The sequence below is a fragment of the Cyprinodon tularosa genome, unplaced genomic scaffold (genome assembly GCF_016077235.1).
Source record: "Cyprinodon tularosa strain WSP-4 unplaced genomic scaffold, ASM1607723v1 ctg106, whole genome shotgun sequence".
Classification (NCBI taxonomy): domain Eukaryota; kingdom Metazoa; phylum Chordata; class Actinopteri; order Cyprinodontiformes; family Cyprinodontidae; genus Cyprinodon; species Cyprinodon tularosa.
The window spans coordinates 473705-498746 of NW_024037849.1; the positions used below are offsets into that span (position 1 = coordinate 473705).

Here is a 25042-nt window from a genome sequence, read left to right on the forward strand (position 1 = left end):
TTTAACTTTTTTTTTTTTCATCAAGACACCTGAGCTGCTTTAATGAGCTCCGATGTTCTCTTTATCCAGGATGTTCCTCTACCTTGCTTTGGTGAACTCAATTCAGCAAAAACGTACTTTTTAATTGATAAAAGCTTGTCTAATTTTTCAGTTGGGTCCTCACAAAGCAAAACTGATCCCGGCCCTATTTTATTTTCTAGCTAATAAATAAAATATTTTCATCTACCCCTTGCAAAGCATCGCAAACCACTAGGGGTGCGCGTAACCCCGGTCAGGAATCACCGCTTTAAATGATTAAAACAATAGCTGATGTGCTGGATCTTTTCTTAAAGCACCGCTTCCCCCTAAGTCAACTTTTATTTTGCTGATAAACAATATAAATGGATGTCTTACAGTAAATGGCATTATTTTGGCAATTTACTGCACATTTGATAAAATCTTTGCGTTGTATCTAAAAGCGTCTGTTTGATACCTTCCTAAGGTTAAAAGATGGTTACTGCAGCTGATTTTTGCTATTTTCTGAGCCTGGGATGTGATGTAATTAAGGAGAACTTACATCAGCAGCTTCACCCTGAGCAGCTGTGGTTTGTTCAGGAAGTGACAATAAGTTCAAATATATTTTAAAAGTGTGAAATGGAAATAAGTGTTTGTCTCCTTTTTAAAAGTGGTATATTATCAAAATTTGATCAAAATATGTCTACATCATCTGCTATATTTATTGCCATATCTGAAATGTTATGAAAAAAAATGTGTGGAAGAAAAATAAATCTCATGAAAGGAAATAAGTGAACACAAGGGAGCTAAGGATGCAGTGGAACGTAGCAAAGAGCAAGAAGGTGACATTTAGACCAAACTTGATGTTCAACAAAAGAAGAACTAGTGACAACAGAACCTTCAGGATGACTGAGCTCATAAACTGAAGACGTACAACGAGAAGGAGGAATCCTGGAGAAATTAGCTCTCAGCACAAACAAACAGATGCCTGCTGGGATTTAGGAGCGCTCTGTGGTGAACCAGTCTGCCTCTAATTTCCCTTGGTGTTAAAGAATTGTACTGATTGTGACAGAAGCTTTATTTCTACCAGCGTTCAGGTTAGCTCTGACCAAATGTTACTCTGATGTGCAAATGAATGGATCGCGAAGATGATCTCATTCTCCATTGGGATTATTAAAGTATTTTGAACTGAATTTATCTAAATTCTCCCAGCAACTGTTGTTAGGATAGTTGACATGCATGCAGTGGCACAGTTTCACTTTTTTGCACATAATCAGCCAGTTTTAGCTGTGATGAATAATCTAGCTGCTACTCCACTGACAATGCTCATCAGCCTGCAATTAGTTTCTAACAACAATTTATAATCTGGCCTTAAAAGATTAGGCTAACAATTCAAACTGTTAGGAGCAAAAGTTCCAATTCTCCTTCATTCGACTGAGACACAACATAAAATATTTCTAATCTTAAAGGAAAAGTCTGGTCAGCAAGGAATGATCAATGGATCATTATCTATACTTAAAACTAATATGTTCGCTATGATTTAATGAATTTAGTGTTAATCAGTAAAAAAATAAAATAAAAACAATAATTTTCACCCTGATCACAGAGTCTGGGAGCGACCATTTTTGCCCAAATATAGTAACACCTCATTTCTGACATCTTCCAGCAGTGGGCTAAGCCTAGCGCCATTCTCCCTGCTTTACAAGAAAAATCAATGGGAAGTAATGGACACATCTGCAATCATCAATTATTTTGAGAGGATTTCACTTTTGAAATTCGCGACAGCTATAGTTACAGTTACAATGCCCACGTGCATGGCAGCTGGATGTTGTAATATGTTGTGTAAAAGTGAAAAAAAAATAGTTATTTCACCTTTCCGATTCATGATCCTCCACGGGTTTGTTATTGGATTTCCAACTTGAACAGTGAAGATTGACAAGGGAACTTCTGGCCAGAGAAAAAACTCGTAATATTTAGCCAATATTTCAAGGAAGAATGTTTTCAAGATGACTTGGATAATAGCGCGTTGTTTCAAACAGCAGATAGAGCACTGGGACTTGTTCAACAGCCGATACCGCACCATGACGTCACAAACCGGTAGGTGGCTGTAGTGTTCTTTGACAAACATGGATGTCTCCAGTAAATCGCATTTAAATGAAATTACTCTTAATTAAAAACACTTATCATTTATTCAACAGTATGTAAAAAAAAAAAAAATGTTTAAAGTACTTTCAGAAGTCTGAATTCTGAATATGACTGGACTTTTCCTAGCTTTACTTACAGGTGAACCATTTTGAGAGATAATTTTTAATGATAAGGAACCAATGAAAAATATGGTCTGCACATTTTCCTTTACTGTGTTAGATTTAATGGTCTGGCTGTTGACCTTCTGCTTCAGCTATCTGTTTTGACCTTAGCAGGAACAGTGTTGCATCATCTCCCCTTATTTTTTATATTTACTTTTGATGATCCTGGGGACAAAAACTGTTTCTTCCAGCAAGGAGACAATTTTTAGTGGTTAAAAAAAAAATCCCACCTCTTGAACCTTTTACTTCACATTAAACAGAAACTAGCCTAATTGATTTATTTTGAAAGATTTGAATCATAGTTAAAGAAAAAAAAAATTATTGAATAAACTGATGAAAGCGTGGTTGTTTTTTCCTTGGTTTAGTTTCTGTGGATAGTTTGTGAGATAATCCTAAAGGTTAACTGTGAAGAACATGCATGCACAAGTATGATTCTACAGGGATGCTTGTCATTATATACCCACGGGCCTTATGCTATATGATCACACATCAGTTTGAATATGTTAACTTATTAGTACTTAAAGCGTTGGCTAATGACAAAGAGGAAATGCCCTTGAAATGGGAGCTTCAAAAAGATAACCCCATATTCCCCATTATGGTTCAGCGTCTTGCTTCCATTCCAACAAGATCAGCCATATGGAGTGGTCAGCACTATTCATGGATCTTTATCCAATAAAAGCTTTGTTCTTAGCAACTAAATATTAGTGAAGAGTTTTATATATATATATATATATATATATATATATATATATATATATATATATATATATATATATATATATATATATGTATATATATATATATATATATATATATATATATATATATATATATATATATATATATATATATATATATATATATATATATATGTATGTATGTATGTATTTTTTTTTCTTTTTTCCAGCAATAGTTTTCAGACTGGAACTCTTCCATAGATGCAGTCATGAACTCTGATTCAGTGTTTAAAACATTTAATAAAGCCCTAGTAATTTTCTATCCTTTGCAGAGTGGTAGGTATCAACTACTTTTATTTTGTTTTATAATTTCTTGAATTAATTCGGATCAGAGCATATGTTCCTGATTGAAACTCTGTCCTACACTGCAAAAAAATGTAAATCTAAGTAAGTCAATTTTTCTTAAAATAAGTACATTTTTTCTGCAATTAAGCCGGTAAGTGAGACACTATGCCAATGGAACAAGACAATTTACATTTGAAATAAGAAAAAACACCAGCAGTCTTTTATTTCAAGTGCATAATGTCAAATTATCTTATTTCAATGGTAAAAATGCTCATTCTATTGGCAGATAATTTTATTTTCCATACTTAAATTAAGGGTAAATACACTTATTTGAAGAAGTTTTTACTCATTTGCAGAATGTTTTTGCAGTGTACTTTGTGTTGTTCTGACAGGTTAATCTCAGTGATTTACAAAGATGCTGCTATATTTTCTTAGAGGACAAGGTTTTTGTTCAATTTTTCTTGTCTTTCTAACTGGAGTAAATTATATTTGGAAACTGCACTTAGTACTTTCTTAGGCTATCTGTATCTGATTTTAGAAACTGCTAAATGAAGAATGATTGAAGAAAACAGAGCGAATTGCTTTTCCTCAGAATCGTGGCTTCAAACTCAGTCAGTGATTAGATGATTTAAAAGTTTACTGATTTCAGTAACTGTGTGATTAAAAAAAGTTTAAAGCTTTTGTTTTAGTTAACTTGTTTCTGCCTGCAACAATGAAGACCTAGACTATGAGGTTATGTTTAATCTGACCTGATATGTTGTTTTCCAAAGGTACTTTTAATTACCTTAGTCAGAACACAGATTTTTAATTGATTAATAAAGACTGTTTATTATAACAGTGGATTTGCTGAGATAATAATATGTAAACACATGAGCAAACACATACTGTAGATTTATTTTCCCCCCTGCTACTGCACTACAACTGTCAGGCAGACATGTGAGGATTTTATTTCAGGCATTTGGACTGAACATCTCTGACCCTCAGCCGGAGCATATGCTACACTGGAGCAGAGTGGCAGCTATACACCGTGTGCCTTTCTGCAGGACCATGCGACTAGCCGCAGAGAAAGAGAGAGCTGTCCAGATCGGATCTGTGTGCAGACATGCCCTAGTCACAACCAGCTGACAGGCCAAGCAGCCCCCGCCATCTCGCCGAGCCTCAGAAACCCTCCCGCTGGCCAAAGGCCCCCACCGCAGTCAGTTAAAGTCTCTCCATCACTGTTGGAAACACCAGCCAGGAACTGACACAAGCCTGGCATTAAGACAAAAAAAAAACCTTGAGTGTCAGCCTTATGATGGCTGAAAGGAACATCAGTCTCAGCAACTGGCCGGGCACTGCTTTGTACATTTGTGTGCTTGCGTGCCCGTGTGGCTGCGTGCACGCGTCTTGATATTCAAGCAGCATTTGAGCAGCCCCTACATCAACGTCTGGTCCTTCTACACAGACAGTGTCAGCTCGCCTCAGGGCAGCAGCCTCCGCAGTGGTCATATGGACAACCACATCCCTGTGGTAGAATTAGTGATAAAAAACACACGCGGCCGCTGAGTGACAGTCAGCGCACCAGATTCCTTTGGACAGACAGGGCTGCAAATAGCACAGAGGAGCTGCCTCTCCCTAAGACCGCAACTGGTGGTCAGCCTCATGCCAGGCTGAGCCGCAGTCGCCAGATGAGCCCAGATGAAAGTCAGGGGCAGTCAAAGGCACCTAAGAGCCCGAGGAGAGCTCTGGCCTGTTTATTCCCCTCCATGATTCTACATGAAAGCAGTCATATCTGTGATTTCTTGTCAGACTTGTCAGATAATGCCATTGCTTATCTGTTAGAACCAGGCTGTGTGTCTTTAAAGAAACAAGCCTGTTTGACAACATAACCTGAACCATCCACACATATATTATAACACAGAACATCCATCTATTATGTGTCCTTTCTAGTGTGGCCAGATCTGGACTAACACATGCATCATCCCCCAGGAGGATACGACGTCCCTGGAGGAGTTGAAGGAGTGTGTGTGTGTGTGTGAGATGGTGGCAGTGGGCTGTTGGAGCTTCTCTCCAAGGCAGGGAGTGGAGGCAGGCAGCAGTTGGTGTGCAGAGAGCAGAGGCTCAGGCTGGCTAGTTAAGAGCTTCTCTCTCCTATCCTCCATCTGCCAGGGACCGGGGTTGTGATTTGAGCTCCAGCAGAGCAGAGCAGGGAGGAGATCGAAGGAGGGAGGGAAGGGAAGGATAGGGGGGGTTAAAGGGAGGGGAGAAATGGAAAAGAGAAAGTGGAGAAAGCGGGGAGTTTGAGTAAGATAGAAATTACAGATATGCAAAAACAAGCATACAATTAGCAGATTTGTTAATCTGCTTTAAAATCAAGGGAATTTGCTTCAGAAATATTTTCCATTTCCATATTTCCTTCAAAAAGTAAGAAAATAATCCCTTCATGGTCATTTTGCGCCTGTAAACATATCTCCATCTTTTCACCCACCCACCCAGGCTCATGTGACTGCAATACATGTGACTATAAAGCTTTACAGTGCTTCACTCCTCCCTCTGTTCCTCCTCCTCACCCCCCTCCACCCTCTCTCCCCTCTCCCTTCCTTCATTCTGTCAGTGTTTAGCTTGTGGTTCCCTGCTCCACAGTGGATCCTGGGAGAGCTGGGAAGCCTTCCCTCCTCCTCATCCTCCGCCTCCTCCTCTTCTACTCCTTTCCTGTCCATGCTTGGGGAGAGCTGCTCTGCAAGACAGAGTGTCACTGGAGGTGACCCAGAAATGATAACTCCACATGAACCCTGGATGTGTGGTAATCCAACCACCATGCCCTACAGCAGAGAGGAGCCACGGCATCTAAGATAGGTTGCATCCAGACGAGATGCAGAGCCTGTTTCTGGGTATCATGCTCGGAGAACCGCCACGTGCACGTTGACGTATCATGGTGGGCTGTGAAACGGATCTCGCTGTCGCTGCATTATTGATGAGATTCACTGTGATGTCAACCCAGGCTGAAGAAGCAAAGCAAAATGACTGTTAGCAGTGTGGCACATGATCGTTTATGCAGAGGAGTAATTACAGGTGCTGGTCATAAAATTAGAATATCATGAAAAAGTAGATTGATTTCAGTAATTCCATTTAAAAAGTGAAACTTGTATATTATATTCATACATTACATACAAACTCATATATTTCAGATGTTTATTTTGTTTAATTTTGATGATTACAAATGACAACAAATGAAAATCTCAAATTCATCATATCAGAAAATTAGAATATTGTGAAAAGGTTCAAAATTGATGGCCCCTGGTGCCACACTCTAATCAGCTAATTAACTCAAACCACCTGCAAAAGCCTTTAAATGGTCTTTCAGTCTAGTTCTATAGGCTACACAATCATGGGGAAGACTGCTGACTTGACAGTTGTCCAAAAGACGACCATCGACACCTTGCACAAGGAGGGCAAGACACAAAAGGTCATCGCTAAAGAGGCTGGCTGTTCACAGAGCTCAGTGTCCAAGCACATTAATAGAGAGGCGAAGGGAAGGAAAAGATGTGGTCGAAAAAAGTGTACAAGCAAGAGAGATAACCACACCCTGGAGAGGATTGTGAAACAAAACCCATTCAAAAATGTGGGGGAGATTCACAAAGAGTGGACTGCAGCTGGAGTGAGTGCTTCAAGAACCACCACACACAGACGTATGAAAGACATGGGTTTCTGCTGTCGCATTCCTTGTGTCAAGCCACTCTTGAACCACAGACAGCGTCAGAAGCGTCTTGCCTGGGCTAAAGAGAAACAGGACTGGACTGCTGGTGAGTGGTCCAAAGTCATGTTCTCTGATGAAAGTAAATTTTGCATTTCCTTTGGAAATCAAGGTCCCAGAGTCTGGAGGAAAAGAAGAGAGGCACTTCATCCACGTTGCTTGAAGTCCAGTGTAAAGTTTCCACAGTCAGTGATGGTTTGGGGTGCCATGTCATCTGCTGGTGTTGGTCCATTGTGTTTTCTGAGGTCCAGGGTCAACGCAGCCACATACCAGGAAGTTTTAGAGCACTTCATGCTTCCTGCAGCTGACCAACTTTTTGGAGATGCAGATTTCATTTTCCAACAGGACTTGGCACCTGCACACAGTGCCAAAGCTACCAGTACCTGGTTGAAGGACCATGGTATCCCTGTTCTTAATTGGCCAGCAAACTCTCCTGACCTTAACCCCATAGAAAATCTATGGGGTATTGTGAAGAAGAAGATGCAATACACCAGACCCAACAATTCAGAAGAGCTAAAAGCCACTATTAGAGCAACCTGGGCTATCATAACACCTGAGCAGTGCCACAGACTGATCGACTCCATGCCACGCCGCATTGCTGCAGTAATACAGGCCAAAGGAGGCCCAACTAAATACTGAGTGCTGTACATGCTCATACTTTTCATGTTCATACTTTTCAGTTGGCCAACATTTCTATAAATCCTTTGTTTTTATTGGTCTTCAGTAATATTCTAATTTTCTGATATGATGAATTTGAGATTTTCATTTGTTGTCATTTGTAATCATCAAAATTAAACAAAATAAACATCTGAAATATATGAGTTTGTATGTAATGTATGAATATAATATACAAGTTTCACTTTTTAAATGGAATTACTGAAATCAATCTACTTTTTCATGATATTCTAATTTTATGACCAGCACCTGTAATTGTCACCCTCTTGCTCCCAGCACCACTGTATTCTGTTAACTTGTTATCATTTGAAATCTGTCCATCTGAGCCTCCATGTGCATGTGTGTCTATGTATGTGTGAGTATGTGTTTGGGGGGGGGGGGGGGGGGGGGGGGGTGGGGGGGGGGTTCTTCTTGGACATCCTATTCTGGATGCTGCCCATTTCCTCATTTATTTAACAATAAACATGCAGTTCAATGGAGCCAGCATGCACTTTCTGCTCTTTAATGTAACAGATGGTTGTCATGTTTTGTTTTAGCCTGCCAGAGAATACATGATACAAAAAGATTATCTGGCTCCTGTTTGGTTTATTTATTTATTTGTTTTTTTAATCAATTCATTCTCTAAAATGAGATAAAATAGCAAAATAGAATAATGGTTAAATGAATGATTCAAGAACATTGGGGTGAAGGTCCACATGTTGACATATAGGCAACTTGTCTGATAATTTTTAAATTCTATTAAAACGTCTATTAATATTATTTCAAATAGTTGATCATATTTTTTTCAACACTAGATTAAGGTGGATGGCCATAGATGGAGACACCAACATAAATCCATAAATTTAAAATTGATGATGTGGATTTTTTTCTGCTTTCTTATTTTCCCTCTTAAATGTGCAACGCAAAAAAAATTGTCATTCCAATTTATTTATTTATTTTTTTAAATCGTGGTATCCTGGATGAATAATTGACGATAAGCGGCAAAAACTGTAAATATTAAATCAGTGAGAAAAGGCTCCACCTGGTTCCTATCTGAAAAAATACATAAATTAACGCGCACTGCGTTGTTTTAATTTGGAGTTAGCCAATTCATGGAGGAACACTTATTTATGTTTTTTTTTTTTTTTTTTTCCTGCTATGCCTTCAGCTCCAATCGCCAGTTTGACTGATCGGGTTTTTCCTGCACACCTTTATCAGGCCTCCTTGCATATTTGCATAAACCTCTGCAGACAGAGAGGAAACCTGGAAGCATTCAACGTGCGCGCATGCATTGGTGACTTTTAATTTCGTCTGATGCCTCTTTTTTACTACAATAAAAATTAGATGCATTTCAATTTTAGATCAATTATGTTTTTAGGAGAAATACAAAAAAAATCTGATTTTATTTAACCTCCATCAGAGCCTCCATACAGAGGAGGCCATTGGCTCATGCCTTCTCTTTCCTGTTTGCTGCTCTCTCTTCATGTTTTAATGCATATAAGGGAATATTTAAATATCTTGTGTTTTAATTGACGCTCGAAGAGGAGCTGTGCGCTCCAAAACGAGGACCACCCGCCCCCTCCTCACCCCACCCCGCCCCCCATCCACCGGCAGCGTCTCCTCTGCCTGTCTGTCTCCTCTGCTCTGCGCGCACAGTCCGCAGCTCCTCCGCCTGCGCGCCGCACAGGGGATCCCACAGCCTCAGGTAAGACCCTTTCTGCAACTCTTCAGTCTCGGGGCGATAGTAACATAGTAACACAAAGAGGGGCGCAAAAAAAAAAAAAAAAAAAAAACTGGAGCAAATGGAGGAAAGTGGGTAGAGAAATGCGCGTCACGAATGAGGATGTATCGATGGCACGGTTTATATTCAGCAGGATGAACGGGGATGTGATGGAAGGTAACTCCATGGATTGATTGATTTTTTTCTTCCTTCCTCGCCTGGCGATGTTGCAAACAAATCTGTGCACCTCTGATTTGTTTATTAATTAAACTCTGGATTTTCCACCTAACTTTTAAATAATAAATTATGCGTTAAAACATCAAAATCCAGCCGTCCTTAAATTCATCCTGTAACTTTTACAGTTAAAGTTTATTCTTGCTCATCATATGCAAATAGATAAAAAAGAAAAAATATATTTGTTTTTCTTCTAGATATTAGCAAATAAGTGTGCAAAAAATAATTGTTTCAACGCTTTCATGTCAAAGTTACATTATATATATATATATATATATATATATATATATATATATATATATATATATATATATATATATATATGTATATATATATATATATATATATGTGTAAAATATTTAGTCTTGAAGAATTGTTATGCAGGTTTTAATAAGGTGAGTGTGTTTTAAATAATTATTTTAAACGTTGTGAAAGCAATACAAGGTGAAATTAAAATAAACGGTATAAAGCTTCAAGGAAAAATTATTAAAAACAAAAATAAACGACAGCAACTAAGAGATGATTCCCCCATCCATTGGTGACACACCAGTTAAACCATTTACCAGGCAAATGAAATGTTACCGCTGGAGGCAACGGGTCACAACTAACCAGACAAAAAAAAAGAAAAAAACATAATCCAGTGCATGTTAGAATAAAAAAAACATTAAAAAAAAGAAAAAAAATACAGAAATGCCTAAATTCATTTAAAAAAAATTTTTTTAGAGGTAAATAAAATCCCAAACCAAGCAGCAGTGTGAATGTTTTTCACACAGAGATTTTTGCTCTTTTTTCCCCTTCCTCTCGGGGTGTCTTTGTCCTGGTGAAATGCGATCCGTTTTGTCCATTCTCAGCGCTTTGCGGCTGCTGCTGAGACCCTGACAGAGAGCAAATGAACGCCGCTGCTCTGAGAACAGCTGCAGCTCCATGCAGCCCGTCCAGCCAGGTTCAGGCTTCAGCTTACAGCGCTGCTATCAAGGGGCCTCCAATTAAAGCCAACACAACCTCACAGTGTGTGTGTGTGTGTGTGTGTGTGTGTGTGTGTGTGTGTGTGTGTGTGTGTGTGTGTGTGTGTGTAAGAGTGTGTGTGTGGTGGAGGGGAGGGGGAGTGGATAGAGAAAACAGGGGGATGCTGAGGTTCATATATTCCATGTCTTGATATGAAGCATCCACACCTGCAGACCCTCCTGGACATGCGTAAAACTACTGCCATTTTATTAATAGATTTGATTGATTAAAAATCGATTTGCTATACTAAAGGTTAGGGTTGCAAACCTTTTACTTAAAGCTGGGTTGCAGGAACAATGGTGCAAGGCCAAAGGCTATTGAGAAAACAGAATTTCATATTTTGTTTTCACTGAAAAAAAAAAAAAAAAAATCAGTGGGGTGTCTTCTGCACTCCATGTCCAACCATTATATCTTTAATTATTGTTCTTTTTTTTGTATATTTTGGCCGGAAAAGTCCTGAACTGATGCTGCACTTTTAATGATATTTTACTACGAATGCAATAAAAAATGACGTGAAGCATGCATACTAATCTCAAAGTTAACGTCTACCAAATTATTAATCAAAGGCACCAAGAAAATGTTTCAATCTCTCTTAACTATCCTCCTAAATTCGCCCCTGTCGTGAATCTGGATCATTTTCAACCCATTCTGGCCTTTCAACTGAAATCATTCCATTTTGAACCTTCTTATTTTTATATAAAACAGATTTCACACCTTTTATAATTGAGACTGCTCTTTATCATATTGCTCCACTGTGACTCGTATGAAATGTAATATTTAATGAAATTCCATGGAACCTGTGCAGAAAATAGAACCAAAAAAAATATGTACTCTTTCCATTCCTGCAGGGAAGAAATGTTTTTACCTCATTCTGGATTTAAAACATACTGATAAAACCTTAATTTGTACTATAAACAAAAACAGATTTCCGCGTTTAATGGCAGAGAAAGTGAAATTTGGTTTGCATGATGTTTACAGGTATATGCACGCGTTAATGTTTACAGTATAGACACTTTGTGGAGAGATAAAATGTTATCTACCTAAAGAAAAGCATGAAATAGAAACTGAGAACTGACTTTGCTCAGTTAGTCTTTATTCCATTGCAGAAAATGCACGATATGCTTTTTATTCAAAGACAAAATCCTCATTATGCGCACTATTTTAATCCTATTCTTTCAAGGTTGTTTAATGCGATCTGTCCCCGCCTTGTAGGCTGTCACTGATCACTGCCCCGCCCCAGCTGTTCAGCAGGAACCCACAGAAAGATTTAATCATTTTTCAGGGAATAAAAATGTTTGGTTTAAGCCTAATAACATTGTTATTGTAAAAGGAAATAGCCCCTAATAATAGGATATTCGCTGGTTTATTTAACATTTAAAAAAATGTTTTCCCTAATTCCAGAATAAAAATATTTGCATGAATAACAGGCATTTAATAATATAATATTTTACAGTAACTATATTTTGTTTAGTTGATTTCAGTGGAGCGTTTTGCAAAAAGGGGAGTAAATGCAATGAAAAGGTGAGGGTAAACTGGTGTTTTTTTGATGAAATAGTGACAGCTCTTTGTTGGTGAATAGAAAATGAGTGGTGATGCTGGAAGAGGGAGAGAGAGAGAAAGGAGGAGAGGGAGAAAGGAGGAGAGGGAGAGAGGGAGAAGGACTCCTCCTACCAAATTATTCAGACTGGGCCGGCTCTGCTCTGCGCGCTTCACAAATACAACCCGGTTCTCCAATCCAGGCAGTCCCAACCTGACCTCCAAGCACCGAGGAACCCCCCTCCCTCCCTGCTGCACGAAAAGAAGCAAACCAAAAACTTTGTGACATTATTTTTTTTGGCAAATGATCACACTGTAGCCCCCTCCTCTTCCTCTGGTCCCTCTCCAGCACATCTTCCGCACCGTTTTGTCGCATCATTTGGACTATATACTTTTTTTCCTCTTTTACTGGATGAGAGACATTCACGGGAAGCAGGAATTCTGCGCCTCAACTCCTGACCAATGCTGTAGTTTTGATTCTGCTTTCAACCGAGGAGGTGATTTGAATCACCAGGGTTTGTTTTTTTTGTTTTTTCTTTTTTATCCTGTTTTGTGTTGTGCATAGAGCCCCCTCGGATGCGCTGAGAAACACAAAAAGAGAGAAAGAGGATAAGAGGGCGCAGCGCAGAGGTGCAGTATATGGAAGTTGTGAGCTGCAAAACAGAGGCGAGCAGTTGCACGTTGTGTCCTGGACCCGGAGCCATGCTTTTCCACGGGATCTCCGGGGATCACATCCAAGGAATCATGGAGGAAATGGAGAGGAGGACGAAGACGGAGTCACGCCTGGCCAAGGGTATGCAGCTCAACGGCAGGGAGTCGGTAAGAAACACAGAGATTCAGGCCGGGCTCTTATTTCCCATTTTAGGATAAGTGAAATTAAACCCATTGTTTCTCAGTTAAGCAGACCTGACATGTAAGATTTATATGTATGTAGTCCTTTTCCCCCAAAATGGAGAGGTAGCCTACTATGATAATACTATTTAAATAAATTTATTTTGACATGCAGTTTAACGGTCTAGTTGGGGAAAAAAAAATTTAAAAATCCTTACATTTTTTTGGAGAGTGCAATACGATTAAAAAAACAAAAACAAAAAAACTATATATTAATTATATATCTAAATAATTAAACATAACATTATTTTTAACATTGCTAGTATATGCAACTTAAACATTGACAGAATAAATAAAACTACACTAATTTAAATTAGTGTAAATGCAATTAACTGTATTCTGATAATTGGCATCTTAAAAAAAATATATATATATACACACACACACACACACACACACACACACACACACACACATATATATATATATATATATATATATATATATATATATATATATATATATATATATATATATATATATATATATATATATATATATATATATATATATATATATATATATATATATATATATATATATATATATATATATATATATATGTATGTTTATGGAGTATGGTTGTGTTGTATTTTTCTCCCGTTCATACCTTCGTTCTCCTGCCAGACCATGACCTCCATGAGCCCGGAGAAACCTGCTCTGTGCGCCGGCTGTGGTGGCAAGATCTCGGACAGATACTACCTCCTGGCCGTGGACAAACAGTGGCACTTGCGATGCCTCAAATGCTGTGAATGTAAGCTGGCGCTGGAGTCGGAGCTGACATGCTTTGCCAAGGATGGGAGTATTTATTGCAAAGAGGATTACTACAGGTAAGAAGAAGTCGGATAAATATCGGTGCGTAAATGTTAAACCAGGGCATAGGCTGCATTAGCTCTGATGGACTAGATACTTTGATGTGTAATTTTTGCAAACAAACATCATAGCTATACTGATGCAAAAAAAAAAAAAAAAACTGAGTTTATTCCAAATTGGCTCAGACAGGAATGCTCTGACTGTATAATGTTAACCACATGGAGATGAATGTATGAGTCATCCTCTCTTTTTCCTTGCGCCTTTTCACTAGTTTGGAGCTTTTTACGCCGTCGTTTTATTTTAAACAACTCATTTGTGGCTCTTGTCTGGGCACTGTACAGCTTTTCCCACATTTTCACATTGAACTAAAATAAAAATTGAAGATATATATATATATATATATATATATATATATATATATATATATATATATATATATATATATATATATATATATATATATATATATTTATCCATCTTAAAAATAAAATATAAACATTTAAATACAGTAATTTTCGGTCAGTTTTGTCCTAATTCGTTATTAGATATAATTCTAATACAATTATAAATATTATTGTTATTTTTTTTTAACGGCTATTTAAAAGAATAAAATTAAAACCCACATCCAGATGTGGCTATTAGTGACATCAGAGTGCGGGCCTGATGCTCCATACATCATATCTGACTCAAACACGCACCTATCATCTGAACACTTCAAATGTTGCTCAGTTTTAGCTTAATATTCAGTCAATTACGTCAAATGCATAAAAATATACATTTTTGACGCTGCGTCTGTTCCAGAAGGTTCTCCGTACAGAGGTGCGCACGCTGCCACCTCGGGATATCCGCCTCGGAGATGGTGATGCGAGCGCGCGACTCCGTGTACCACCTGAGCTGCTTCACCTGCACCACGTGCAACAAGACCCTGACCACCGGCGACCACTTCGGCATGAAGGACAGCCTGGTCTACTGCAGGCTGCACTTCGAGACGCTGGTGCAGGGCCCGGACTACCATCCGCAGCTCAACTTCGCCGAGCTGGCGGCCAAGGGCGGCGGCCTCGCCCTGCCCTACTTCAACGGCACCGGGACGACTCAGAAAGGGAGGCCTCGCAAGAGGAAGAGCCCAGCCATGGGGATAGACATACCCAGCTACAACACAGGTGAGCTGGATAAGGTTGGGTGGGACCTCACTCTGCTTTACGCATTGCTTTTTCACTATTTTTTATATTCTTAATTAATTATTTGACCTTAAAAAAGTGGACTAGTCCAGCTGCTGCAAAGAAAACTAAGACGAATCACCACCGTATAATTTCTTTAAAACAATAATTGCTGTTTTGGCCTACATTTTAACACAAAGGTTAACTTTAAAGCTTTTCCAGCTATTTGTCAAACAAAATGCTCTCTTTGGGGACGCTTGTTTTGTTTTCCCATTTCCAGCAAACCTCCAGTGAGAATCAGAATAAATAAGCAACATTCAAAATTATTGATGAAATCTTTTTGCCCATTTTCTTTTCTCCATTCATTAAAATAAGGATCAATATTGTTTATACGCATAAAACCCTTTGTTCTGTAATCTGATTGATTTTCTCTTATTCCCCTCCAATGCCCCCTGTCTCACATTTTTAGAAGTAATATAATAGTAAAGGCTTTTATATTAAACAGTGTCTGGGGCTATACAGAGGATCCTTTTACGCACCTTTTTACGCAAAGTAATCGAAAGTTGACCTGTATGTCAACCTGCGTATCGACTTCTGTAATCTTGAGGAAATAAAAAAATTTTGACTTTACAGAATAAATGACTGTGGGGGGGAAGCTGTTACTTTTTTGTTTCACTAATAAACTGTATCCTCGATAAATTAACGCCTTTCGCCTGAAATCTTTTCTTTGGTTTGAATGTTGCGACCCCGATGGCCCCAACCTTTCCCGCAGCGTCCTCATTTTGTTGTCGCTTTCTGCGAATTAGTGCGCGGTTGAGAAAGTTTGTCATTGTTCGCCGAGTTTCCCCTGCTCCCCACTGAATAGAAACAGGGGGAGGAATAGGGGTAATCTGCGCGTTAATTGTTCCTTGTTAATTGAAGGTGACGTTGGAATCTCTGGCCTCTTGTGTGGCGGTCAGTGCAGCTCCGCGCACAGGGGCCTGCAGCAGGGGAGAGACGCAGCACTGTACAGTCCGACCTGCGCTCCAAAGAAAGACCTTTATTTTCTGCAAAGGATTATGCAAATCCTTAAGTTCCCACTGTTGCAATTGTAGGAAGTAGGATAACCACTGTGACATGTTTAGCTTTAAAATGAAGTCACAACAGGTAAAACCAAAACAAAAACCCTGCGACTAAACCCAATGATGTCCCTGTAAACTAATTAAGCTCCAGACTCCATAAAGGCCGCAGTGGGAATATTATAACTCTCATCTGGGACCCTTAAATAAATTATAATATATATATATATATATATATATATATATATATATATATATATATATATATATATATATATATATATATATATATATATATATATATATATATATATATATATAAGAAAAAGTAACAAATATAGATAAAATTAAGATAAGATAGATAACATTAAGCCCCTCAGTTCTAATCTGTAACAATGCATTTGAGTTGATGTCATTATTATGCCATTATTAGGCAGCACAGACACTAAAAAGGTCCCATTGGGAATATTTAATTTCTTTTGGGACACATTGAATAGCTATAATTGATTAAACTGGTTTAGTTAAAAAAAAAAAGTTTCCTGCTCTGCTAAGATGGTTCAATTATTTTATTAATTAAATTGGTCCTAATATATATTTTGGGTAAAACTTTTTGCAACAATAGAAATGTTTACACCCCCCCTCCCCCTTTCTTTTTTTCCATTTTGAGCAGACTGGGTGTGCATGCCCCATTACTGTCTCACACTGCTCCTGTTAATAATCCAACATGTCAAATTCAAATACTCCCATTCCTGACAAATTGGAAGAGGTTTCTTTTGAGGTTTTTGTTTGTGCTTCAGTAAGAACATCCATGCATGTTTTCACCAGGGGAAAGGTGTGGGTCCTCTGTGTATTTCACACTGCTCAGTGAACACATATGCATATGGAGACCCCTAGTGGGTGATGCTTAGAGAAACACCGTCCAGTGAGAGCTGCAGCAGAGAAACATTCAGTGATGCTTTCATGAAGCATTTAGATAAAAATGACATTTTTCTGCATAAATCCATCGTGAAAAGGGTAGTTTAAAAAAACAAAAAACTGATGTCATAGCATTATGCAAAATCTTTCTCAGGTTTATCAGATTTAAAATCCTGAACACATTGATACATTTGATCTTCACTCCTTTTTCCGCAGAGGTACATCAAATGCATTCCATCCCAGATACAAATATGAGTCCATTTCTAAAAAAAAAAAAAAAAAAAAAATACAAGACAGTCTTCTATTTTTTTCGAGGTAAAATTAGTTTGCCAGGTCAGAAAGTTAATGAAACCCTTTAGTAAGTTTATGAAATGGTCCAGGATGATTCTTCCTGTCCTGCTGATAAATGCTGAAGCATCTGTGGAGCGTTTAGCCAAGCATGGGCACCGTTTAATGAATCCATTTCAGGGATTTTATCTGACAAATGAGCCCCATTAGGCCTGTTAGTCCCTGCAAACACAAGCAGAAAGCATTTAGCCTGGTGTCACTTTTACTGTAAGAATTTATCATCTGTTGTTGTTTTGCTGATTTTTAGTTAATTTTATATATTCATTCCTTTTGCATATTTTTTTATCCAGTTTTAAGTGTAATTAAAAATAAACTTTTTATACAGTATTATCCTGAGATATTTAATCAATCAGTTCTGCAGAGAAAACAAATTTAATTAAGCTTTTTACTTTAATACTTAAAAACATTTGCTTTCATTGTGATTTGGATTTAAATAGTTTTATGTTTCCCTATCCATCAGTCTTAAAATGTTTTGCATCAGCTGTTTGCAAATAAAGTTATTGAGCTGGTTAAATTGACTCTATTTTTAATCTTTTAATGTATTTTTAGTAGTGAAATATGGTGGAAACTTTGGATTCACCCAGTTACCTTTTGCATACTTTAAAACACAAATATTTAGTTGCATTAAAAATATGTCTTTGACTGTTTTTGACAGGAATTGAATATTTATTTGAACTTTCAGTCTGCAAAATTCCAGTCTAGAACATCAGCTTTTTGTGACTCAGCATTTTCCTTTTCTAACACCTGCTTCCTGTGCAGGCTGCAACGAGAATGACACCGACCATTTGGACCGGGACCAACAGGCCTACGCTCCAACACAGAAAACCAAACGCATGCGGACCTCCTTTAAGCACCATCAGCTTCGGACAATGAAATCCTACTTTGCCATCAACCACAATCCGGACGCCAAGGACTTAAAGCAGCTGGCCCAGAAAACAGGCCTCACTAAGAGAGTTCTGCAGGTAAGCTAGCAGCCGTTCTTCTTTTCTAAAGTTTTCATCCATCACACTGATTGTTTGCATCCCTCCTCTCCTCCATCTTCCTTTGATTCACATCCTCAGTTTCATCTTTTTTAGTTTTGCTTTTTTTTTGTCAGTCCATGAAGTCATTAGATGTATATCCAGGGGCCTTTACTTAAAATTTGTTAACTGTTAAAAGCATTTTTTTGAATTGGAAAGCAATTATAACGTGTGCAACTAAAGCTAAAAACTGTTCTATTACCAATAATGAAAGTAATATTGTCTTCATAGCTACAGCTCTCGCTTTAAAAATATCCAGGGATAGGATTTTGCTTTGATTTGCTATTAAAATCACATAACAGTTTAAAATAATGTATGAAAGAGGAGGGAAACTGCAGTAAAAGCTGTCATAATTTGAAATGTAATTATTTGGTACTTTCTTTAAAAAAAAAAAAGAAACATTATACTTAAGCACAAAAAGTAAAAGCCACACTGGAATTGGTTTGCAGGTTTGGTTCCAAAACGCAAGAGCCAAATTCAGAAGGAACGTTTTGCGACAGGAGAATGGAGGTGTTGATAAGGCTGATGGCACCTCACTCCCTCCGCCCTCATCCGACAGTGGGGCCCTCACCCCCCCCTCCAGCGCGGCCACACTTACAGACCTGACAAACCCCTCTATCACTGTAGTGACCTCCGTCACCTCTAGTTTGGACAGCCATGATTCGGGGAGCCCTTCGCAAACTACCTTGACAAACCTTTTCTAACAAGCTATCTCTATCAGACTGATTGTTATTTGAACTGAGTTTTTTTGTTTGTTTTGTTATTTTTTTTGCTTTTGCTCTTTTTTGGGACTTTCTTTAAGTTTTTTTTTCTCCAAGTTACATTATTTTTGTAAATGACACCTTTAAAATGAAGCAGAGACAGCTCCTCGGAAGAGACAATGCTGTACTGTGCACACAAACAGGAACTACAACGGCAACAAGAGCAGCGACCACTTAGGAAATTACTCTAATGTGTAGCATTCCAAGCTGCAAAGATTGACTTCTGGATACTTGGACTAATTTGGAGTTTTAAAGACATTGGAAAATTGTCTTGGATTGCAGATTTTTTTTATTTAGAAGGAAAGAAAACTTGAAACTTGGCTGGAAATTTAGACTTTGCCTGATTAGACTTAATTCATGTATTTGTGGTAAAATATGTTTGAAACAAGCCCTCCCTAATTTATGTTTAATTGGTAAAATAAAAAAAGTAGTGCCAGAAGTATGTATATGTATGCACTGTGTTCGCACTATCCAGATTTTTTACCTTTTTCGTTTTTCTTTTTATTGGTACTGCGTTGGAATAATTTGGAAAACCTGTCGAATGTTCTGTATATGGTTAACTCCGGAAAACAGGCTTTAATTAATACCGAATGTTTTCAGTCTGGAAGGCTGACTTTGATGGAATCAGACGTCTACAACCTGACAGAAGCTACATGTAAACGCATCTAAATTTACACTGTAAAGCACCTAGATGGCCGACAGAGAAGCTAAAACGACACCAAGGCGTTTTTTTCCTCATGAATCCAGAAGCAAATCCCACACTCTGCGCAGTGGTAACTGTTCAACGCACCCATTGGTAGAAACTGTCGATTAAAAAGCGCAACATAAGAAATTCCAATCAGTTCTAATCACTCGTCTTCATGACAGAGCACTTTTTGCTTTTGGAACTTGTGGTTCTCCTTACCTAATAGAAAAAAAAAGCCTGGCAAACATATCCACAAACCCACAGCTAAACTCAGTTGCACAGTGACAAAATACTGCCCAGAGAAAAGTGCATTATTGTCCTTATCATGTTGCTCAGGGTAATGACGTGATTTTAAATGTAAAAAAAAAAAAAAAAAAAAGGAAAAAAAAGTCGTGGGGCTGAGAAATTAAGTGGTTGCGAAGCTGCAGACTAGATTTTAGGAGCTGACAGAACAGTCAAAACATCTGACCTCAGATGGGTGGAGTCGCACAAAGCAGCCAGTGGGAAATCATTGTCCATGTGTTCTCCTGTTTGGCCATATTTACACTTTCTTTACTGATACTTGCCACTAAACAGACCAAAAAAATTATAATCAAAAAGAAAACAATTGGAAAAGCAAACTATTTCTTCTGGCTGATAGATGGAGCGAGCAAACCTTCAAATTTCCATTGTGAGCGCCCCAGTTTGCTGTCCTGCAGAGCAAAGCGGCGCTCCAGGTCTACTTCATTAAGTAGACGCCTAACTCAGTTCTACTATGTGCCTTAATGATATAACTTGGGAGAGAGTTTGTGAAATTCAGGATCTATGTGTTCTTTGTTAACCGACTCACATCTTTTTGGCGCCTCACTAGTTTTGTACTGTTTTGCATCTTATTTCCGAAGATCTTTTTATGGTGTATCCTGTTTTAAAAGAAAAAAAAAAGTGGATGGGAGGGCGGGGCAGCGATGTCATAGAAAGCATTTGTGCACTCTTTCAGATATAGTTGGGTAATCCAAGAACCTTATATATTGATCTTCGTGTTAATAGTTGAGTACAGTAAGTGTTCTATCAAGATTGTCCATGTTTCCCTGTTTCATGATAAAGATGGTGTATAGAAACTATTTCCCCTTAAATATTTATGGACCAAACGGTTGTTATATATCTTATTAAATTTGTGTGAATAAAAATACTTTGCTTTAAACGGGATTTATTTTTCATTTACACTTGCCATGTTTTTTTTTTGTGTGTTCCTTCCTGAATGCAAGTTTATCACATCAGAAAGTGCAAGAGAGAGCGTGAGAGAGAGCATTTAGTAATCAACAACAAGCTAAACGTCTTCATTTTTGCTTCCATTTTTAATTTCTATTTCCTAATTTATGATGTTTATGGTTTTTTAACGTAATGCCCCATGGATTTGCATCTAAACCCTGCAGTCAGAAACATTGAAATTGCTTTTTAATGCATGAACATGGCTTTAAATTTTAAATAAAAGGAATGCTGCAAAGCACATATTGATTTCTATATCGATATGCATACGTCGTATATACTCATGCATAACGTATTGGTAAATCTAAAAAAGTGAATTGAGAGTAAAATGCAGACCGCGTTAAGCCAGGTTGCTCTGTAGTTAATATATTCTTACTCTATCGTTTCTTTCAGGGAGAACAAATCTTGGGGCATTACAGCCATACATCCCGACGTTTGAAAATTCCCTAAAGTATTAAGAGAAGGGGAAAACTTTGATGGGAATTCCTCACCATTGAAGACAAAGAGAATTTTAGGATCAGATGATAGCAAATCGAGAACAAATAAAACAACCAACATAAAAAGATTGTGTCAAATACAAATGTACAACAGATCTTTTCTTTTTTTGTCTTTTAAAGAGCAAAATGTTTGACTGCATCAGCAGAGGAGACCAACGGTGTATGATATTTATGCTATCCGTGTGTAAAAGTAAAAGATTTTTTGTTTTGGAGTTGAAAATGTAACATTTTTCATGTAATATAGTTTAAAAGAAAATAACTCCCAGAAAGAAGGAGACCTAACATGGAATAATAAGACAATATGGATGTTATTGGTATAAACACACACATTCACATTTACACACAAGCACAGGCTTTTCCTATTATAAACTCCAAATATATATTCCCAAAGTACCTTTTTCTGCACACACTCACAGACACATGCTGCTGCCCTCCCCCTGCAGCCCATCCAAGATTCAGTTTGCTAAATAGAAGTTTTCTTTTGTCACAAGTGTCATTTCGTGAAACACATGGCCTCCTTGAGACTCGGCAGCAGGATGCCCATCAAATATGATGAGTGTATGAAGAGGACTGCAGAGCTGGAGCTTTGCCATCTGGCTGTGCCGAGGGAAGGAAGTATAAAAAAAAGAGAGAATGAGAGAGAGACAAATCGGATAAAGAAGAGATCCTCATTTCTGCATGCACCTCATCATCTTGTTAACATTTTCCTCGAGGTTGTGTATAATTTCCTTTGATCTGCTGTATGATTTATTGTTTGCTGCAAAAATGAAGCACATGAATTATATACCTCATGAGCAGACAGCAGATAAGCGCCATTGCTTCCAGCTTATTTGTTCTTGACATTCGGCTCATACTGTAAAGGGTGAAAAATGCATTCTTGGTTTCTCATAACTGTGGTTATTTGTGAAAGCAGAATATCTCCAGTGAAGTCTCAAAGCCTCCCTGAATATTTTTGGTTCTTACACCTGAGATTCTTCCATCACTTACACTTTTCTTTTTTAACATCACCTTTGCTTAAAGCTGTTTGAAATGTGAGTCATGCAATCGCCAAAATAATTGTTTTTGTAATAAAGATTAAAAAGCACTTCGTTTTCAGCATGATATGTGATGTAGAGTGAATGGACAGGCGCAGCTCAATAAACTAGATCAGTTTCTAGCTAAACCAAACATTTGATCCTCAGAAAACCTGAGTGTCACATGAGTCCAACAAGAAAAGTGGATTTTTTAAACTAAAACGTTAAGGGATTGCAGTAGGCAATACAATCATGGGAACAACTTTACTGTCCTGCAGTCTGTCATTAGCACCCTTCACAGAGAAGGAAACCAATAAAAGGTCTCTGATAAAGACGCCGGGTGTTGACAGACTGTGGTGTGCAAGCTTATTACTGGAAAATTGAGTAAAAGAAAAAAGGGCAAAGCATTTCAAGAGTTGTACATCGATTGAGAAAGCCTGGACTGCAGCTGCATCACCTTCAAGAGCCACCACACACAGACATGGACAGGACACTGGCGACAGCTGTCACATCCCTCCTGCTTAGCTACTGCTAAACCGAACCTGTGCCTCCAGGGTTTAGGAGAAGAACAGAACTGTTGTTAAGAGGGTTTAAGTTGTTTTTTGAGGTGAAATTAAATTGGATTTTCATGTGAAAAGGATTAAGAGTATGGAAGGAAATAAAGAGGAAACCCAAATGCTAAACGCCCAACATGTAGTTAGTTACCACAGTCAGTGAGGATAAACCTGCAGGCCTGCTGAAGCTAGGCTATTTTTTAACTCCTGCATGCCACAACACATTTGACTTTTTAATCCAAAAATCAAGAATGCATAAAACCCACTGTGCATGAAAAGCACCACAGCAAGTGGACATTTCTGTACAATAATTCCTTTTTAATGCTCTTATGTAATATTCAGTTTTCCTGAAGAACATAATCTTGCATTTCAATTAGCTTTAGCCACCATCATGGAAATAAATGGAATAATTAACTTGAAGTGTGTTACTTTTTTGTTTAAATTATGGTTCACATTTTCAAACTTCATAAAAAAAAATGTGATTTTTGCAGATATTCTTATTTAGAGGGATGCATCTGTATTAGGAAAAATGGAGGTTTGGGGTTCAAACCGCATGACACATATGCTGGGTTTGCACACCACATAAATAAGCTGTCAGAAAAAAAAGAGAAGGAAATAACAGAGGAACTGAAGCCACACCAGCAAACAGGCTGGATTCCAACAATGTGGGAAAACACTTCAGTCAGTCCGAGAGGAAAGCTCAGCCGCCGGGGTGCCTGCTCTCTGTGGCAGCAGGGCTTGTATTCCTCGGGTCTGATGGGAGTAAGGTGGGCAGGTTTGACACCACACAGCTACGGGAAGCCCAGATGGAAGCAGAAACACAAACAAACACAGCCAGCTCCTGCTTGGGGTTTTGGAGCTGCTGCATGGAAATTCTGGACAACATCAGGACTCTACGCTGGCAAGAATTTCAAGGCCCTGCTTCTCACTGGAATACATTTTATCTGCAATGCATTTTAAAAGCCTGCATTCTTGATCAACGTCTAACTTGCCAAAGGGGGTTTCTACTCTCCATTTAAGATATTCTTTAATAAAAAAAAAGATATATTTGCACATCTTTTTCGTTGTAGCTTCATTGGGTAAATAGTTACAGATGTTTGACTGCCACAAGCTGCATTATGTCTAAATCCTGCAAGAACAGCATTGTGTTGAGCAGCAACAGGTAAGGAAGGAGTCCTTCTGCTGACTGACATCCTCCTCTTCCTCTCTCATCTCTTTTCGTGTTACAGTAAATGACAGCTGTGTACTCTGACTAAAACAATGCTGACAAGGCAGCATATATTCTGTCACACACAGAGAGGGTTCATAAATCCTGGCTGATCTTGACAAATGTTGCCACTTGGACATAAATAAGTCTAAGAAGCAGGTAAGGGGGTTCAACAGACACCAAACCATGAGGAATTAGAAAAATCCTTTTTAAAGCCGAATCTTACTTTCTAGGTCAGGGGTCGGCAACCTGTGGCTCTTCAACCTTCACTGTTGACTAAAAATGACAAAGAACCAATTAATGATTAATGTATATATATATATATATATATATAAAATGTTTTTTTTCCTCTGAAGATAAAAACATATTTTCCGTGTATATAATCATGAAAAATATAACTGGCCTCTTTTTAAAAGGTCAAAGGTCATATCATTTTTAAAGCTCTCAATGAGCTTATTTATCTGGAATTGAAGCCTCCCAAAATCTGCCCTTTGGCTTGTAAAGATCGCAGCCCCCTGGAATAGTGTTGACCCCCCCATACTCATTTATTCCTTTGCATTTAATTAAAGTCCTGTTAAATGGGACTCTCCTTCAAGAAGCTGACTCATTAGTTTTAACTGTATACAATGCTTAAACAGACCTGACCTGATATGCCTGCCTATGCTGTGTAAATAT

The 25042-nt window shown here is 38.1% G+C and overlaps 1 protein-coding gene across 5 annotated transcripts; it reads left to right on the forward strand.

The window, feature by feature from the left end:
* The first annotated feature begins 9263 nt into the window (after positions 1–9263).
* Positions 9264–23571, forward strand: lhx9 (LIM homeobox 9). 5 transcript variants are annotated; one of them, XM_038286407.1, is made up of 6 exons: positions 9264–9414; positions 12770–13023; positions 13723–13925; positions 14710–15068; positions 18146–18348; positions 18855–21017. In XM_038286407.1, exons 2-6 carry the CDS (start codon positions 12844–12846, stop codon positions 19107–19109), a joined length of 1200 nt encoding a protein of 399 aa, XP_038142335.1. In that variant the 5' UTR covers positions 9264–9414; positions 12770–12843; the 3' UTR covers positions 19110–21017. The 5 variants fall into 5 exon arrangements, with proteins under 5 accessions (XP_038142335.1, XP_038142347.1, XP_038142340.1 ...); XM_038286419.1 differs by lacking the exon at positions 9264–9414 and adding an exon at positions 9590–9606; XM_038286412.1 differs by lacking the exon at positions 9264–9414 and adding an exon at positions 10414–10671.
* The last annotated feature ends 1471 nt before the right edge of the window (positions 23572–25042 follow it).